This window comes from Pogona vitticeps, chromosome 3 (genome assembly GCF_051106095.1).
Source record: "Pogona vitticeps strain Pit_001003342236 chromosome 3, PviZW2.1, whole genome shotgun sequence".
Classification (NCBI taxonomy): domain Eukaryota; kingdom Metazoa; phylum Chordata; class Lepidosauria; order Squamata; family Agamidae; genus Pogona; species Pogona vitticeps.
Window position 1 is genome coordinate 160,325,257 of NC_135785.1, and position 19,901 is coordinate 160,345,157.

At 37.7% G+C, this 19,901-nt stretch overlaps 1 protein-coding gene across 3 annotated transcripts in view; it reads left to right on the top strand.

The window, feature by feature from the left end:
- Positions 1-19,901, top strand: part of PCCA (propionyl-CoA carboxylase subunit alpha) — a 314,567-nt gene that overhangs the window by 97,749 nt on the left and 196,917 nt on the right. For all 3 annotated transcript variants that reach the window (XR_013544059.1, XR_013544058.1, XM_072994650.2), the window contains exons 9-11: positions 7,335-7,413; positions 16,915-17,017; positions 18,003-18,097. Coding sequence is in view for 1 of the 3 variants with exons in the window: in XM_072994650.2 (XP_072850751.2) it covers positions 7,335-7,413; positions 16,915-17,017; positions 18,003-18,097 (277 nt within the window). In the remaining 2 variants the exon portion in view is untranslated. The remainder of the gene's footprint in view (positions 1-7,334; positions 7,414-16,914; positions 17,018-18,002; positions 18,098-19,901) is intronic.

Below are 19,901 nucleotides of genomic sequence, written 5' to 3' on the forward strand. Positions count from 1 at the left end.
TGGTAGTTGATGATGCGAACTTGCATGCCATCATGGAGTTTTCAGATTGGGTGCATGATTATGTTATATCTGAAGAGAGGCGACATGCACACAAGTTGGAAGTCATAGATGGTTTTGACTGCTTCAAAGAATTTCTTAATTTCTCCACCATCAACAAAGTTCTAAATGTTCTTAGCCATCCTTCTGAGTCATCTCTCATACTTTAAACTGCAACTCTTGATGGATTTTGTTAAAATCAGCTTTATTAACAAGTGATTTATTGAGCTGATATATAGTGGTGCCTCGCATTACGATGTTAATTCGTTCCAGCGAAATCGCTGTAGAACGAAAACATCGTAATGCGAAAATAGAAAGTCAATTGAAACACATTAAAACCCTTTTAATGCGTTCCAGTGGGCTGGAAACTCACCGTCCAGCGAAGATCCTCCATAGGGCGGCTATTTTCTGTGCCTGTAATGCGAGGAATCCGTCCCAGAAAACAGCGGGGAGCCATTTTATTTACCCGGTGGCCATTTTGAACCCGCCGATCAGCTGTTCTAAAATCGTCGTTTTGCGAAGAATCGGTTCCCAAAGCAGGGAACCGATCATCGCAAAGCGGAAAACCCCCCATTCAGACCATTGTTTTGCAATCGCAAAAAGATCATCGTAATGCAGTTTCGTCGTAATGCGGGGCAATCATAAAGTGAGGCACCACTGTACTATATGGCTGATTTTGTTTATTTAGGAAGTTTTGTAATTTTCCCTTCATTCTTATCAAACACACTTTTTAATTCCATCATCTGTTGTGACAGTTATATATATGGTGTCAAGCTGAGTTCTCCATTGGCTGTCAATTCTTCTGCTTCCACTTTAAGTGTGAAGTATACTTCCATTTAATTTTGTCTCAGCCATCAAGATGCATCCCTCATGAGTCATGACTCAGCTTGTTGTTTAGTCGTTAAGTCATGTCCGACTCTTCGTGACCCCATGGACCAGAGCACGCCAGGCCCTCCTGTCTTCCACTGCCTCCCGGAGTTTGGTCAAATTCATGTCAGTAGCTTTGATGACACTGTCCAACCATCTTGTCCTCTGTCGTCCCCTTCTCCTCTTGCCTTCACACTTTCCCAACATCATGGTCTTTTCCAAGGAGTCTTCTCATGAGATGGCCAAAGTATTGGAGCCTCAGCTTCAGGATCTGTCCTTCCAGTGAGCACTCAGGGTTGATTTCCTTCAGAATGGATAGGTTTGTTCTTCTTGCAGTCCAGGTGACTCTCAAGAGTCTCCTCCAGCACCACCAGGACTCAGCTAGGAGACAGTTAACTTATCTGATGCTTGTTTTTCTTGTGGACACTATGCCAATTTTATCTCTATGTTCATTTTGGGGATGAGTAGGCAATAGTCTATCCAACATTCTGTTCCACACATGGCTTTCATTATGTGTTCATTTTGTATTTCTTAATCTCTAATAATGACATAGTCTAATAGATGCCAGTTCTGACTGTTGATGCATTCAAGTTGCTTTGTTTTGGTTTGGATGAGCAGATTGTATTTGCTGAAAATTCTCAAGAGAAGTAAACCATTACTATTACATTGTCTGCGGCCATGCTTTCTAATGACTCCACTCCACATCCAATGTTATAGGCCAAATTAGGCAATAAAATTGGCAGGGTGATCAGCTTGTTTTATTTTGGTACATCATCAAGGGTGGTGCAAAGATCATTGTAAAATTTGTTTTTATATTAGATACGGTTGGTATATAAGCACTGACAAACACAGTATATGTACTTATTTCCAGAAAGTGGGAGTTTATGGGTCATCAGTTATTTATTTATAGATGCCTTTTGCAAGTGTTCTAAGTTAGTTGATAAACTGGTTCTAAATTAGTGAAATATTGGGTGAAAAAGCACACTGTCATTTTCTGTCATTTTCAAAAGAATGTATGTGCTATTATTGGTCACTCCCTGAATTAACATTTTATGGTTTTCTGTTGTTACTGATAAATTATTTAATCCTTATTTGTAGGGTAAATGTATACATTAATAAGCTAGTACATTTTTACAGTGTCAACATGTAGTAAAATCAATGCAAAAATAGTAAAATTCTAATCGTGTAGGAATAGAGTTCAGTGGTTTAGGTCTCTGACTGCAGAGCTAGAAGTTGGGAATTTGATTCCTTACTGTGCCTCCTTGACGGGCTGGACTCGATAATCCATAAGGTCCCTTCCAGCTCTGCAGTTCTAAGATTATTATTACATATTAATTGTAATTAAACATCCGGGGTTTGTTCATGAATAGAGATACACTAAGAGACAATTCTTTATTCATGCAACAAAAACTAGTGGATGCCAGTCTTTTGAGTTGAAGTTTCAGTTCTACATCTGTTGTTATGCCCACTGACTTCCAGTTTATGTTTAGGCCTAGCTCAAATTGCTTAATGGTGCTTAATTAAAACCCTTAATGGTCTGAATTAATAACATTTTATTTTCATTTTTTAAATAAATGTTTTTATTGTATTTTTTTCTACTTTTCTATCCATTGCAACCAGAGTGATTTATTACAATATATTCCGTTCATTTCATCTTGTCTTATAATAATATATAATTTATTTTATTGTCATTGTAAGTATATACACAGTATATACTCTCTAACATAATATTAATCTAATCTATTCTACTTAAATTGGTGTAGATTTCATCCAGGTATAAAGAGGTTCCCATTTATTATTATCCAGTCTATCATTTAGTGTATCTGTCAAAATATCCATTTCTGCTAGTTCCAAAATCTTCTCAATAAATTCCTTCTTTGTTGGCATCTTTGTAGTCTTCCACTTACTGGTATATACAATTCTAGCTGCAGTTATCAGGTGTAAGGTCAAGTAAGTCTTGTCCCCCCCCCCCCCCGAGTATAGCTGGTAATATATTCAATGAGAAAATTTCTGGTGTCAAAGCAATTTTATCCCCTAAAATTTTCTCTGTCATTTCATGAATCATTTTCCAAAAGTCCTTGGCCCTAATGCACATCCAACACATATGATAGAAGCTCCCTACTTTCTTTTCATATTTCCAACACTTATTAGAAACATTTTTATACATTTTTGTTAATTTCTCTGGTGTTACATACCATCTGTAAAACATTTTGTATATATTTTCTTTTAGATTTATAGATTTAGTCATTTTAATATTTTGTTCCCAAATTTGTGACCAGGCACCTAGTTCTATATTACGACCTATATTTTGAGCCCACTTTACCATGCAATCCTTCACAATTTTGTCTTCATTTTTTTTGCTTGATTAAAGTATTATATAAACCTTTAATCAATGTTTCTTCTGAGTCCAGCAACCCCTTATCCAAAGGTATTTTGTTTTTCTGAAGCCCTGTAGCTTTATCTTTTACATATCCTGATTTCAACAAGTTTATTGACCACCAATCTAAGATAATACCTTGTTCTGCCAGTTCATCCTTGTTATTTAGATTAAAATCACTATATAATATCTCAGCATATCTCCCGTTTGTCCCTTGAGATGTTCTTGCTGGATCAGAGAATGGTTCTAATGGAGCTACGCATAATGGTATCTTTCTATAGTGTTGTGCCTTAACTGTCTTCCAAACCCATAACAGAGCTCTCCTGATCAAATGTAAAATGTTTTGCATTGCTTATCATCTTGGTACCATAGGTAGGCATGCCAGCCTAGCCTTAATTCATGCCCCTCAATTTTTAAAAGTCTCCCATTTTGTAGAATAACCCATCCCCTCACCCAGGACAGAGCTGCTGCTCTGTAATAATTCATCTAGTCTGGTAGGCCAAACCCTCCTCTTTGTTTATTGTCCTGAAGAGCCTTAAGTTTTATTCTTGTTTTTTTCCCATCCCAAACATACTTGGTCATTATCTTATTTAGTCCTTTCAAATATCTTGTTTTAATAATATTGGAATTGTCTGAAAGAGGAAAACTAGCTTTGGTAGTATATTCATTTTTATTGTGGCTATTCTACTCATTAGGGATAATTGGAATTTAGACCATTTCTGCAAAACTACTTTGATTTCTTTCATTACTTCCATATAATTGTCCTTTATTAATGTATCTGGGTTTTTTTTTATCATATTAATTACTAAGTACCTAACCTTACATGTTTCTTGACATCCGGAGTATTTTTGTAATTTTTTTGGTCTTTTGTCATATTTTTCATCAGAATTTTTATTTTTTGTTTATTTATTTTAAGACCTGACATACATCTATATTCAGTCATGTTTCTATTGACATCATAGCTTCTTCTAAGGTTATTACTAAATCATCAGCATAGGCTTGAATTTTGAAATCCTCTACTTTAACCTTTAAACTTTTGATTCTCTTATTCTCTCTGATTTGTTGGTTCAGGATTTCCAACATGAGAATAAACAGTAGGGGGGACAGCAGGCATCCTTGCCTTGTGCCTTTTTCAATTTGAATTGTTTCTGTCAGCTCTCCATTCACTTTGATTCTTGCTTCTTGTTTAGAATATATTGCTTTAATTTCTCCTATAAACTTATCTCCAGCTTCCATTAATTGTGGCTGTGTCAGCAAAAAATTCCGGTTCATATTGTCGAAGGCCTTCTCTGCATCAAACAATATTAATGCCATCTGTTTTTCAGAGTGGGCTTCTTAGTATTCCAAGACATTCAATGCTATCCTGATAATGTTTTTCATTTGTCTTTTTGGTAAGAATCCTGATTGATCCTGATGAATGATCTGCACCAAAACTTTTTTCAATCTGTTTGCTAATATTGATGCAAAAATTTTATAATCTACATTCAATAACAAAATTGGTCTATAGTTTTGGATTTCTGATTGATCTGTACCTTCTTTATGTATCACTAAAATTATTGCTTCTTTCCATGAAGTGGGAATTTCTATTTCTATTTCTTCTATTAATTCTTCAAAATTCTTGTAATATTCAGCCGGTATTCCATCACTTCCTGGAAATCTATTATTCTTTTGTTTTCTAATAGCTTCCACCACTTCACACATCGTTATTGAGGAATTCAAGATCTCTATATTTTCTTTAGGTAATTTCTCTAACTGAAACTTATGTAGATATTATCTTTGCTCTATTATTGCTTTCACTGGTTCTTCGTATAGTGCTTGATAGAAATCCTTGACAATTTTTTAAAATTTTCTTCTGCTCCCATTTGGCCTCTCCTTCCTGGTCTTTAAAGTTTATAATTTGATTTCTTGTTTGTTCTTTTCTCAGTCTATAGGCAAGCCATTTGCCTGGTTTGTTTGCTTTTTCAAAAAAAAAATTGTTTGGTTTGTTTTATCTTCATTGCCATTTCTGACCCCGACCATAGATTTATTTGATGTTGTACTGATTTCATATTATCTACTAGTTTTCCAACTGAGCTATTTTGTTTTGACTGTTGTTCTAATTGGAAGAGTGTTTTCTCTAATTCTTTGTATTTTTCTATTTTTTCATCTTTTTTGTCTTGCTGCATTCTTTATAACTATCCCTCTTAGCTTTGCTTTTCCTGCATCCCAGACTACTCTTATTGGTACATCTGGAGTTTTATTTTCCTTAAAGAACCAAGACATTTCTTGCATTGCTTCTTTCTTAAAATCTTCATTTTGCAAAAGACTAGTGTTCATTCTCTAAAACGATGTTTTATTTTGTATATTCAGTTGTAAGATAACTGGACTATGATCAGCAAAGTTCTTGGTAGTATGTCTATAGTCTTCATCATTTTTATCCAACTTATTGGAATCCAGCATGCATCTATTCTAGACCATGTCTAAATTTGAATAGAATGTACAGTATAATATTTCTCTTTTATATGTGTTGCCCTCCATGCATCTACCAAATGAAACTCTTTTGCTATAGACCAGAAGGTTTTTGATAAAAAAAACCTATAACATTTTATTTTTCAGTATAGACTAACATTTTTCAATTCTCTTTTTCTTCTTTCCTTTCTTTCATGTTTTATTTTTTCTCCTTCCTTCCACCGTTTAAGGACATATAGCTTCCAAGGCATACAAAAATATATGTGTTAGTATTAAAAGTAAAAGTTTAATAAAAGGACAGTAAAAAGGTATCAAGATATAGCAAATAATGAGGATCCTTATGTATGCACATGAATCTTATATTAGGTGTCACTTATATTAGCCATTCTCAACAGGAACTATATGGCTCCTTAGCCCCCCCCCCCGGTACATTAGAAGGGGGCTGTAAACTAGAAACTATTCTTCACACACCACCTTATAAAGTTCATGTGACTTATGGAATCCTGATTCAGCCTGTATTTCCCATTGTGTTTATGGCTGTGGCCAAAAAAGATTGAGAATTGTTGATTTAGATCTTTGAGTGAAGGAAAGGTGACACTTGAGGTACTTTTCTATGTGCTCCTTTAACAAGTCTTTCATTCGGAGCTTACAGCTAATGATATGTAAATACCTAGATACTTATAGTTAGTTCCTTTGCCTAGTAAAAGTGCAAGTACATTACAATATAACTTAAAATGAGAAAACTTCATTCTTTTTGTATTGTTACAGTCTTTTTAGTAATTTGCATATTTATGGGGATGAAGCATCACTAAACAGAGGAAGAGCAATATTGGTGATTGAACTGTTAGCTCTTACCTTCTATTTTGGCTCATACTGTGCTGAATGAAAATGATTAATATTTGTGTTTTTAAAAGAAACTAAAAGTAACTATCTCAGTTGTTTTGAAAAAGGGAGTAAAGAGCTTTTATAAAATGCCTGTATAATAGTAACCATCTGCTGGCCATGTCCATATAATTAAAATGGAACTAATTTTTAAAGTAACCTTCTGAGCTATATGATTATTTATCTCCTTATCTATTGGTGAATGGACACTCACTCGCCTTCATTTTTTGAGGTATGGAAGGTTCTTCCCAGAGTTTATATCTTTGCTTGATTTTTGTCAAACAGTGAAAATGTAGTACTGTATTTAGATCTGAATGATTCAAATTATGTTATTAATTTTCTTGTACATGTTTTATGGCTGGTTTCTTCTGTCATCTTCAATTGTATTTGCTGTTTTTTAGATAAATCTTGATTTTTTAAAAATAATATTAACTGCCTTCAAAATCTTTTGGTGGAAAGAAAACTTGTAAAACTTTGTAATAGTGCACAGTGCTACTATTTTAGCTCTTACTAATCTTTATATAAAACTTTATTATGTAAAATTGATATATTGAAATTCAGAAGATGATTGTCACTGATGATACTACAATCTTAAAATTCCTTTCTAAACAATTAGCTTTTTAAAAACATATTTTTTGTCTACAGTGTTATTGGACATCTGGTCAGTTGTTATATGACTTACTGATCAAAGTCTGAGCTTCTGTTTGTTGTTCCCTGCTGCTAGGCTATCCTGTCATGATCAAGGCTTCAGCAGGTGGTGGTGGGAAAGGCATGAGAATTGCATGGGACGATGAAGAGACCAGGTGAGACCCTGTCCAAAAACTAGTTTTTATGAATATGGCTGTTTCCAGAGTCCCATTAAACCATGATGAACTGGCAGCCAGACAGATATCAAATAATTGATTTAAACTGGACAATCCTAGCAGTTTCTTAATATTGGGATTTGGTATGTGGATAGGTAAGTAGTCATTTGTGTTGGATTCTAAGAATATCCTAGAATGTTTTTCATGTAAATGATATTAGCCAGTACAGTGGACCCTTGACTTACAGACGGCTTGACTTACAGACTTTTTGAGTTACAGACTTCTCTGGCCGCAAAATTTAGGTTTGACTTGCAGACTGAGATTTGACTTAGAGACCAGAAAAAACCCAAAATGGAACAAAAATGGCCTGTTACGGGATTAATCGGTTTTCAATGCACTGTAGGTCAATGGAGACTTGACTTACAGACTTTTTAACTTGAGAACCGCCTTCCAATACGGATTAAGTTCTCAAGTCAAGACCCCACTGTAGTCCCGGAGAGAAACAGTGTATTTAACTTTTATCAGCGAAGAATAAAAGAGGTCCATAACCAGTTCTAGTGCATAATTTTTTTTCTTGATTGGGTGATTTTATGACATTTAAACTGGCATATTAAGTTTTTACTACATATATTTTTGAAAAATATAGTTAGTATTGGGGCAATACAGTGATTAAATGATTACTTTCTAATAAATCATTGAAAACATTTTGTAGTAATTTCATTCTGTAGTCATGAAGGACACGGATTTCCTGATCCAATCTACCATTTTGTGGCCAGCCAGAGGTTTCCAGGAATCTTGTAAGCAGGGAATGAAGACAGTCTCCCTTCCCTTGCAAACAGTACACAGTTTTGCAGTTATTTGAGTTGCAGGAAATCTTGTCTTAGATAATAGTATTGGTGTAGATCCAAAGAACTAAGTGGGTAGTATACCTTGCTATATTACAGCATGTGTTACATTATGGTGTGTAAAAGTGAAATTGAGACCTATGTCTCTTGGACAGCAGCACCCCTGTGCCACATGGTGTTTCAGACTGCTTTAGTGGCTTTTGATACAGCTTGGCTCAGGGGAGAAGATAATCCACTGTTAATTGGAAGAAAGTTAATTTTTTAAAAAAGTAAATGCAGTTAAAATACTTTTTAAGATTCCAAACAATAGTGACATAGATGTGTATGAATCAATGAAAATTACAGTGAGGGACCTGTGATTATTTATGCAAAGTGCCTTTTGGTCCATCCTCATGAAATAATATGCAACACGATCTTTAGAGGAAACTACAACCAGTGCTTGGCCTTTATATGCCATTTGGTACATACAGCTGTGTTGTGTGTGACTTCTGTCAGGGGCAGGGGGGCAACAGGAAACCTATTTGAGGGGAAGGTGTGGTGGTAGGCTGGATCATGCACTTAGTTTAAAGCCACCTAAATAATTTTGGTATGAACCAGTCCTCTTACAAAAGTAGGGTTATGGAATGGCTTTAAAATATTTTTAAAAACAACTACTGTAAATTATAATAACAAATTTTATATTACAGATGCTAGTTTTTGTTGACCTAAAAATTGGGCATGTGTGGGATCAATAGCTACTGATGTCTGCCTTGTTTGTAGAAGGCCCCAGGAAACAGAATCACTGTTTATTTCCATTTGGTGCCAGATGTCTTTCTGCTAATGTTACATTGGCTTTGCATTTGCACCCTTTCCTTACCCCACAGATCATGCGATATAAGGGGAGAGAGCAGTTTGACTTACAGAGGACAAAAAGGAGCCATGTCTAAACTGTCTGATTTAGTAGAAATCCATCATTTTAACAGGCATTGTTTGATGTGTGCCAAAACTTAAGAGTGTTTGGGTATCTTGTGTAAAATTAGGAATATGTGTGTTATATTTAATTTGCGGGGGTTGTTTGGAATTTTAATAATGTTGGAAGCCACACAGAGCTTTTAGAGAGGTAGAATAAGAGTATTTTCAATAAATATGTGGGATTAGAAAAATTTGAAGAAGCCTTGGTTCATCCACTGTTCACTTTGAACAAGCCACAGCTTCCTTTGGGTACAGTTTCAAGAATTTAGTAAACAGACTAATTTAAAACATAGCCTTAAATTAGTGGTTCCAAGAATTTACTGTGCTAACGAAATAGTTCTGTGGGTCTAACACAAAAATGTATGTACTTTATTGACATTAATAGTTGTCTTCAAGCTGTTTAAGACAATAGAACCTTATTACAATTGTTTTTTATACTTTTCTGTGAGTAAGGTCTGTGAAACTTGATGTACTTATGCTGTATAAAATGCTGATCTTCCAACATTGTTTTGCTGTGGAATACTGAAAGGTTCTAGTGGATGTAATGCCATTTTAATTTTTTAAGCATCACATTTTACTAATTTTATGGTGGTTGGCACTTATTAACAATCAGGAACATAAATGGCACAAAGCGAACATTAAAAAAAAATAAGGTATGAGTGAGAGGAGACATGGTTTCATATGCCTGTCCAGCTCTGTAATTTCCTTGATTGCCTTGGCTAAGTTATTATCAAGCATACCTACCTCAAACGATGTGGGTCAGAATCCTGTTGCCTATTTACATTTGCAGAATTGCCACTCATTAATGAGGTGTTGCTTGTGATTTTGGCCCAATTGTGCAAATAGACCGCAGAAGTCTCTGTGCTGCAAGGTCAGAAGACCAGCAGTCGTAAGATCAAATCCACGTGGTGGAGTGAGCTCCTGTTGCTTGTCCCAGCTCCTGCCAACCTAGCAGTTCGAAAGCATGCAAATGCAAGCAGATAAATAGGCACCACCATGGTGGGAAGTTAATGGTGTTAAGTGTCTAGTCTCTCTGGCCACGTGACCATAGAAACTGTCTATGGACAAACGCTGGCTCTAAAGCTTGGAAATGGGGATGAGCACTGCGCCCTAGAGTCGAACACAACTGGACTAAATGTCAAGGGGAACCTTTACCTTTACCTTACTGCTTATATTCCTTGGAAGAAATGAGGAAAGGAAAAATCCTAATGCAGCAAGTGAATAATTTTTAAAATCTCCACAGGGGTACTCATGTGGAGGGTAGGGAACAGGGATCACTATATTTGTGTTATGCTTTCGCAATTGATGCTCATTGTCATGAAAGCATCTTCTCTTAGTAGTCTTAATTTATTGTCAGAACAGCCCCATTCTGTTTCTTACAGCCCACTCATGTCACGTGCAGTCTGAATTTTGAGAGATATTGCAGGTATTGTGACCTTTTAGCAACTTCAGTTTGTTGAGTGGCCTTCATGATATTTGGAGGACTTTTCCAAAGTAAAGAACTTCAAACATTAAGCTTTGATTTTTACTCATCTTCCAGATTTCCTCTTATGTAAATAAGAAATATTTTTCTAGGTATAACAAAGCCAATCACTCCCCCTTTCAAATATAAGTGTTAACTGGACATCATACATGTAATAATTTTTTTCTCAAAGATTTTTCAAAGCTAGTTTTGTAGCATACTATATGAAATGATAACCATGTATCCCTAACAATTCTATCAGATAAAAAATTATGTGATTTATATTGTTTTTCAAAATATAAACAATTAGATGTTTTAAAACAAACTTTGCATGTGGGTATCAGATTTAGCGCATGAAAGGGATAGTTCATCGTGACCTCTGTGAATGCACACAAAAGGGTTAAATCAGCGCCTGCACTGGACCTCTCGGAATCTTCTCAAGCTTTTAATAGAAAAATAACAAAGTTTAGGTTGCCTGTAATGCACATGCTCCGCCCACCAAAGCCTCAGTTCCATTTTTCTGCCAAGCGGTTTGGAGCCTCTCTCATCGAGCTTGTTACTTCACCTATTTTTTTGACTGAATTTTATGGCTATCGAACTTGGAATTTCGTCTGACTACTCCGTTTTCCATTGCCCTGACCTTGGACTGTTCGCCTGATCTCTCCTATTGTGTTTCTCCACTAACTTGGTTGCCTCGATTTTTTCCCACCTCTTTGCCTCACCGCGCTACATCTAAAATAGGACTATTCCTTGCCATACCAGCTTATGTCTCGTTCCGGACCCTTCAGCCGGTGCATTGTTTGTTCTAGGAAGTTTTCTTTCTCTGACGGGCATGACTGCTGTCTTTTTTGTTTAGGGGTAGCCCTCCTAACCCAATCCTGTAAACATTGTAAAGGTTTTCCTAAAGCTGCGTTAAAAGCTAGACAGCAGAGAGTTAAATATCACTTCTGGGATACCACCCTCTCTTTGTCAAAGCCGTCAGAGATGGAAATCTCTTCTCCTGCTGCAACCCCTCGTTCAGAGATCTGGAATGGCTCACTTCAATCCTCCCTCAGTAAAGCCTCTGATAAGCCAACGAAAACGCCTGTTACTGTGAAGAAATCAGCCTCCTCGGCATCGAAGATGACCAAGGCTTCCTCTTCCAAGCCTGTTAAAAAAACAAAAACAACAGCTGCAGTTAAAGCCAATGACCATCACAAGCAGTTGCCCCCGATTTCTGCGTCGCTACCTTCTCCTATTTTTGAAGACTCCTCTCGAGATCGAGAGTCCTTCTTGGAGGCAGCACCTTTGCTCCCTCCGAGACAAGCTGAGCCATTACCACCTGAAGGCGTCTCCTCTCTGACGCCGAGCCAGCTTGCATGTGCTACTGCAGGTTTGGCTTCTGCCCCTCACAGTCCTGTGTCAATTGGGCGGGCATCTTTGGCTCCATTGGTGTCTTCTGTTGCTTTGAGACCGAACTCTCCGTCTTGAAAGCAATCAAACAAGACCAAACATATTTCTCTGGATTGGCGTCGATCTCCTCGACGTGAGGTGGTGGTATTTCCTCGGTCATCTCAATGCCGACATAGAGAGAGATCTGACAAATCTGACCATTACGAACTGAGGCATAAAAAACATCGATGTCGACACCGAAGAGACTACTCTTCTTCGGACACCTCCTTGACATCGAACGAGAGACATAGAAGAAGGAAGGGGTGAAATATGTATACGCTTCTTCCACCTCTTCTTCTCCATCAACATCTCCCCGCAGTCATGGGTGTCGAAAACATCTCGACATCGACAAAAGAAAGGACATCACCAGGGATGCTAGAAAGTGTCCAGCTGAGCCAGCTCCTCTGTTTTTGGCGTCGACTGTTGGGCAATCTTCCCAGCAGACTACTTCTTCTTCACATGACGCTGACAAATATTCACATAGGAGGCTTCATCATACTTCGACCTCAGATCAAGAGGACGTATTTTCACCTGACTACTCTGCTCCTGAGAATGATGTCCCTCAAGAACCATCAATGGAAGAATTACCAGACGGAGAGGTAGTTGAATCTGATGCTGCTGACAACCATGCTTCCTCTCTTTCTGAGGACTTTTCATCATATTCCCAGATGCTTTCAAGACTGGCAAAAACCCTCAAAATAAACATTGGACAACCTGTTCCACCTACAGAGGATCTGATATTTGGGGACATAAACCAATAAAGATCTCCACCACTTAGCCTAACATTTTTATCAGCCTCAATGGATATTATTAAGGACACTTGGAACCAGCCATCCACGTCAGCTCCTATATCTAGACGCACAGAGAATTTGTACCACGTCCATAGGGATGACACTAATTTTCTTCTCAAACATCCTATCCCCAACTCTCTGGTAGTTGAACCTAGCTGCTCAAGACCAACTGGAAAATCCCATGTAACTCCAATAAACAGAGAGGGCAGAAAATTAGAGGTACTTGGAGGAAAAATTTATTCACTTGTCTCATTCCTCCTCCATGTCACAAATTACCAAACAGCTTTGGGGGCTTACCAAAAACAACTTTGGCTACGGATTTTACTGGCACTTCAGTTGGTTCCTGAGGACGTAAGACAAGGTTTCCTGAATATATATGAAGAAGCCATCGATTTGAAGGACGCCTACTTCCATGTATTGATACGCCCCACTCATCAAAAATTCCTGAGATTTCGATTCCAGAATGCAACATGTCAGTTCTGTGCCCTACCATTCGGGCTATTGACAGCTCCAAGAACATTCACAAAATGCATGGATCCTATAGTGGCCCATCTTCGACTCCAAGGGATTACCATCTTCCCTTACATCAACAACTGGCTTATAGTGGCTCGTTCATATCACGAAGCCATTGAAGCTACAGAAATCACTTTGGACACACTGCAAAGGCTAGGTCTGAAAATAAACTTTGACAAATCTCAGCTGGAACCTTCACAAAGGATCAGCTACATAGGGGCAGATCTGGATTCTATAAAAACAAGAGTGTTCTTGCCTCTACAAAGAATTCTGAAGATACAAAAAGCTGTTCGTCCGTTCCAACTGCACACAACACACAGAGCATATCAGCACGCAGAGCACAACACCTACTAGGTCTCAGGCCTCTACAACTGCAATCATCACTCACGCAAGACTCAAAATGAGGTCACTCCAGGCTTGGTTTCTATCCCCATTCGCCCCTTTCATCAATAGAAAAGTTTAATAATGACTCCAGAATTGGAAGACCAACTTACCTGGTGGACATCCACCCCGAATCTGACTGTAGGCAGACCCTTCAAGCCACTAAGATTATCGATACGAGAAACTACAGATGCCAGCCCCTCAGAATGGGGAGCACACTGTCAGGAACTTCGAATACACAGGGCTAAGAATGATGCTGCATTTGGCAGGGCAATCCTGACATCTCTGCTGCCGTGACGGCCCACCATGCAGTAAGTGACCTTGTCAGTCACCCATTTTGTGTGCATTCACAGAGGCCATTATGAAAAAAGAAAGGTAACCTACCTGTAACCATGGTTCTTCTAGTGGACCTCTGTGAATTCACACATCCCTCCCTTCCTCCCTTCTGTCTGTCATGTTGTCTAGGTATATGTTTATGCTAATTTGACAGCGGCGTTCTATGGAAGGAACTGAGGGGAAGATTGGAGGGGCGGAGCTTGCACTCTGGGGGTGTATCTTAATTGTCAATCTTCTTGAAGCTCTAGAAATTTCTGAGACGTTCTGCGCAGGCGCAGAACAACCCATTTTGTGTGTATTCACAGAGGTTCACCGAGAAGAACCATGGTTACAGGTAGGTAACCTTTCTATCATGAGTAATACAGGTAGGTAACCTTTCTATCATGAGTAATGTGGCAATTTACCACATATTCAAGGCAAGTAATGATTTGTTTCTGGCATGCAATTAATTCACAGAAAAAATTCTTTTTTTTAACCACATGTGCTTCCATTTTCCCCCTGTATTCTTCGCCTTTCTGTTCTCTCTTTTTCCTTTCCTTTCCTTAAAATGTAAGCATGAAAAGGTAGGAGGGAGGGTGTTGCAGCTGCTTCATCCGCTATAGATCAGTGCATGACCCAGTTCTGGGTTATGCTTCACCAGTTGAAGAGCAGTCGCTTAGTGGGAATGTTAAACAGCTGCTGTAGCTCCAAAGGATTCATCTCCCTTAGTTGACAGCACTATCTTGTGGTCAGCAAGGCAGATGGATTCATCTGGATATTTTGATGAAAAATGCTTCCCGCCTTCCCCTCCCAAAATCAGGGCACTTGCCAGTGTAAGAAAATATGAGCGCTTAGAATGACAGCAAGTTCACTGCCTTGCTTTGCAGTTCAGGATACATTTATAGAAGTGAATGGGCCTTTATAAGCCAGTATAAAAATAAGTTTTAATACTTCACTTCGGCTGTGTGCATACTTCTAGGATTCAAAGATGTACAGATTGTATAATTAGGCTTATTGATTTTAACAAAAGAAAAACGAACAAGGACTGCAATCAATAAATTAAATCAGCATATGCGTCAATTAACTAAAACCAGTTGTATGAATCATCTAACAAAATGCTTACAGAAGGAAGCCAATAAACAAACAAACAAAAAACAAACAAACAAATAAAAGTAGTCTTGTTCTTAACAGTGAAAATAATACTGAATTTAATGACACAAAATCTTTTGGTAAGAATATAAAATGTATGCAAGTGGTGAGCACTTGAGAGATTGTGTTTGGTGTTGTGCAGTCTGACATTTTGGTCTTATCTGTATGAAAAACAAAATCTGTAACATGTATAGATAGACTCAGAGGCTGGGCTCCTTTTCCAGTACATCATTCATGCAGCTTGTTTTGCATAAGCAACTTTACATTCTACTTGTTCACATACAGAATAATCCCATGTCTCCTTTTATGAGTGTGTCTGGTCCAGTGGGTATAATTTGGCAAGGTGGTGTGATTTGGCAGACTGATGTGCCCATCAATTGCCAGTTGGGAACCTGAATCCAACTTTGATATCCATGAGCCCCCTCTGAATGCTGAAGTTGCCTGTTATGGAAGCTGGCTAACTTGTTTCTCTTTGCATCTTTGCTTCTTTGCATGCAGCTATTTTGCTCAGTATTTAATGGGATCTTGGTCATGATCTTCCCAGAACTCAGAGACAGGAGACCCCCCTCCCAGTACACTTCAGAAAGAAAAAAAATGAAAGAATACCTATTTTTAGGACTTAGTTACAAGCTAAAGAAGCAGAAACAAAGGTGGAAGTTAATTGATAGTTTTCACAATTTATTAATAAATGATCCAGAATTGGGTGAACTGATAAGAAGTAAAATAACATTGTATTCTTCAGTATAATGAAAATGTAAGGAATGTGGAGAGCTGCATATTAGATGAGTGGTTGACAGAATGACAAACAAGACCTAGTGTCAGTTACACATATCAGGACAAAAAAATCACAACCTCACTGATGTGGTCTGCACTCACTGAAATTAATTAGGAAAAGAGTCTTAAACAGCATGGTGGACAGAACTTCTAAAGGAGGCATGGGCACTGTTAAGCATGTGGGCTTTCTATGTTTTATTCCAGATGCTTCTGTGTTTCTTGCCATCATATTTGGCATGATGGCAGCAAGATTCCCCACAAAATAAGACAGATGGGGTGCACCGACGTGTTTTCCAAGGTGCCGCTTGGAAACTTCTTGAAGAGTAACTAGCTTTAGAAGCAAGACATATGCCCTGGGCATTTTGTTTTCATGGGATAAACTGAATTTTGCTTTCATTGCCCATGTGGCCTTCAGTAAGTTTTGGTAGGACAAATGTGGCCCCTTGACCCATGGAAGTGGCCCATCCCTGACGTAAAGAATCATCTTCCATACGTGCCTGCACCAGTTGGGCATTTTGGAAGGCTTACTTCTCAGTGCCTCCACTGAAGAGGTTAGGCAAGTAGCTACAAGAGGGATAAACTTGTAAGCACAGCACACCTTTGTAAAAGCACTTCCTTCTGCAGCCAGTCAGTTACCCAAAGTCTGGCTGAATAATACTCCATTGCTTGTTAGTGGAAGTAGAACAGGAATGGGACTGACTAATCTGGGTTCCCCTGAAAGAGAAGTTGTTCTGAGTATAATTCAAAATGATGTACCTAAACTATTGTATTTTTGTACCTGAGGTTTTTTGTGAGCACAGGCTGTATTCTTGCATGAACTGCCAGAGATGTTTTTTCAGTCTGCTTATGCATATTTGATTTTAAGTGTTTCATTTGTTTTGTCTTGAAGGGAAGGGTTTAGGTTTTCCTCTCAAGAAGCTGCCTCAAGTTTTGGCGATGATCGATTATTAATAGAAAAGTTTATTGATAACCCTCGTCATATAGAAATTCAGGTTTGTGTCATCCTTACCAATATTTTGCTGTTGCAAAACATAGATTGCTAAATTTTGTCTTTTTGTTTGCTTTTCTTAATTATTTAGTAAACGTGATTTTGTATAGTAAGAAACAAAGGTTTAGCTGAAGAACCATAACCTCTGCATAGTGAATTGTGTCTCTTAATATGCAGAATGTAATAATAGATATGGTTAGTGATGAGTTAACATTGTCTGACAAGAAATCTATATTGTACATAAAACTCCTTAAAGTTCTGTTCTTTCCGGTCAAAAACACAGAAAGAATTCTTGTAACTTCTGTCATATATATATTTTGACAGTAGTTCAATAACTTCATATAACAGATATTTTGTGTATATATTAGAAAGCTTAGATAAAAAGTAACTCAACTCACTGCTGACAAAGTAATATGAATAGAATCCAAATGTTACTTAGAACACTTTGGACTATTTTCTAATGCAATATACAGGATTGAAAAGTTTTTCCTAGTTAGTAGCTGCCTTTGTTTTTGAAACAAAGAAGAATTTTAAGAGCATTTTATTGAATTGCATGGGTTTCTCCTATTTAATGGGCATACCAAAAGTGTGGATCCTTGGTTCTTGGAAACCTAAGACTTTTTTACCAGCCTGAGCTTTTTCCTGGAATGGAACAGTGAAGCTAGCAATGAGCAACTCTGAATAATGTGAATGCAAAACAGATACTTTGCTGAAATATGTATTGATCTAAATTCTGTAGGTCAGTGTAGTAAATTACAACTGGAGTAGGCCCAATGTATCAGTGGGGATTTGGTTAGTGAACTCCTCTGTAAATTCTGTTGATACAGTGGGTCCACTCTAGTTGCAGCTTACTTATGCTAAACAACATGATTCCAGCCATTGTATAGTTTTATGAATAGAATGGAATATTTCCATTGTCAGTGATGGTACTGAGGCAGAGAGAGAGAGAGAAGCAATGCATTTATTTATTAACAGTGACCTTCCACTAGGTTTTGGGTGATAAACATGGCAATGCATTATGGCTGAATGAAAGAGAATGTTCTATTCAGAGAAGAAACCAGAAAGTGATTGAAGAAGCACCAAGGTGAGTATGTCCTTTTCTATGTGAATAAATATTTCTCAGTGTTTAGTTGTCTAAAATCTGAATAGCAAGAAAATTAATATCAATAAATCAGTTGCTAGTTTCAAGTTGTCCATATTTCTTAGGACAATTGTTAAACAAAATGAATAAATAAGTTCTAATCATTGCAGTATTCCTGTTTATATGATATAGTTTCATTGAACTTTTACACTCTTAGTTTGAGTTGGGCCATGGACTGGACATTTAGAGAAATTGCATGTTTAAATAAATATAGTACTATTCATTTACTGTTTGTTACACCCTGCCTTTCTACCAGTGAATTCAAGGGAACTTGCATGACTCTCCTCTCGCTTTTCCTCCAAGATACTGTTTAATCCTCCTCTTCATTTTTAACTTCACGACAATCCACTGAGGATGACTTTGCTTGCTTGGGATCTCTCTGTGAGTTTCATGGCTTAATCCAGACTTACTTTGGCTCTCTTTTACTACTGCCAGTTTCAGTTGTTTAAACACCATACCACACTGATTCCTAGTTCTACTTCAGTCATTAAGTAGATGCAACATTATGTTTCTCTACCCCTTTGATTTAGAGCAGTTGCTCCCAACCTTGTGTCCCCAGACATTCTTGGAGTGAGGCTCCCAGAAATCCTGGCTAGCACAGCTAGTGGTGAATGGTTCTGGGAGTTTTAGTCCAAGAACATCTGGGCACCCAAGGTTGGGAACCACTGATCTACCGTGTTTCCATGAAAATAAGACAGGCTCCTATATTAATTTTTTGCCCCCAAAACGCATTAGGGCTTGTTTTTAGAGGATGTTTTATTTTTTCGTGTACAACGATCTACATTTATTCAAATACAGTCGTGTCATTTTCTTCTGGTTGCTGCACAATGGTGCAGGACGAAGTTTCATTTAACTGGGGCTTCTTTTTGGGGTAGGACTTATATTATGAACATCCTGAAAAATCATACTAGAGCTTAAAGTATTTTCAGGTTAGGTCTTATTTTCTGGGAAACAGGGTAGAGAAACACAGTGTTGCTTGTATTTAGTCACAGACTTTTTCCTAGTAGGAGCAGGTCTCTGAAAAGTCTTCCCCCACCCATTAGTTGAGGTCCCTTTGAAGCAACATCCCAGGTTGTGCATGTAGCTGCCAATACATGGCAAAATGCACCTTCTGTGCACATGTTAAGGTATACTGCAGACCCAAGCTTGTGTGTAATAACAGATAGGGGTGTGTGTGTGTGTGTGTGTGTGTGTGTGTGTGTGTGTGTGTGTGTGTCAGAGATGCACCTCTAAAATAAACAGAAATTCAGTGGGTTCATGAGTATTAGTAGAGCAGGCCCTCGGTACTCTATAGCATGTTTACCAAAGAAAGTTTTTGTTTTTTAGTTTCAAGGAGAAAATAGAACATATAGCAGTAGTGTTTCAGAAGGATTAACAAATTAAAACTTCAGAAGCTGTTGAAATACTGTGGTACCTTGACTTGAGAACGTTCCTACATAAGAACAATTTGAGTTAAGAACGGCTCCGTTCGAAAAATTGCTTCAACTTGAGAACAGAGCCTCGACTTAAGAACCAACCAACCTTTTTCTGACCTAAGTTCACCTTGTCCCCTAGTGGTAGATATGGATTAACTGGCTTTGCATTAGTTCCTATGGGAACTAATGCTTTGACTTAAGAATGGCACCTCGACTTAAGATCTAAAAACAGCCGGAATGGATTAAATGGTTTTCAGTGCATTCCTATGGGAAATTTTTCTTCTACTTACCAACATTTCAACTAATGAACATCTTCTGGGACGGATTAAGTT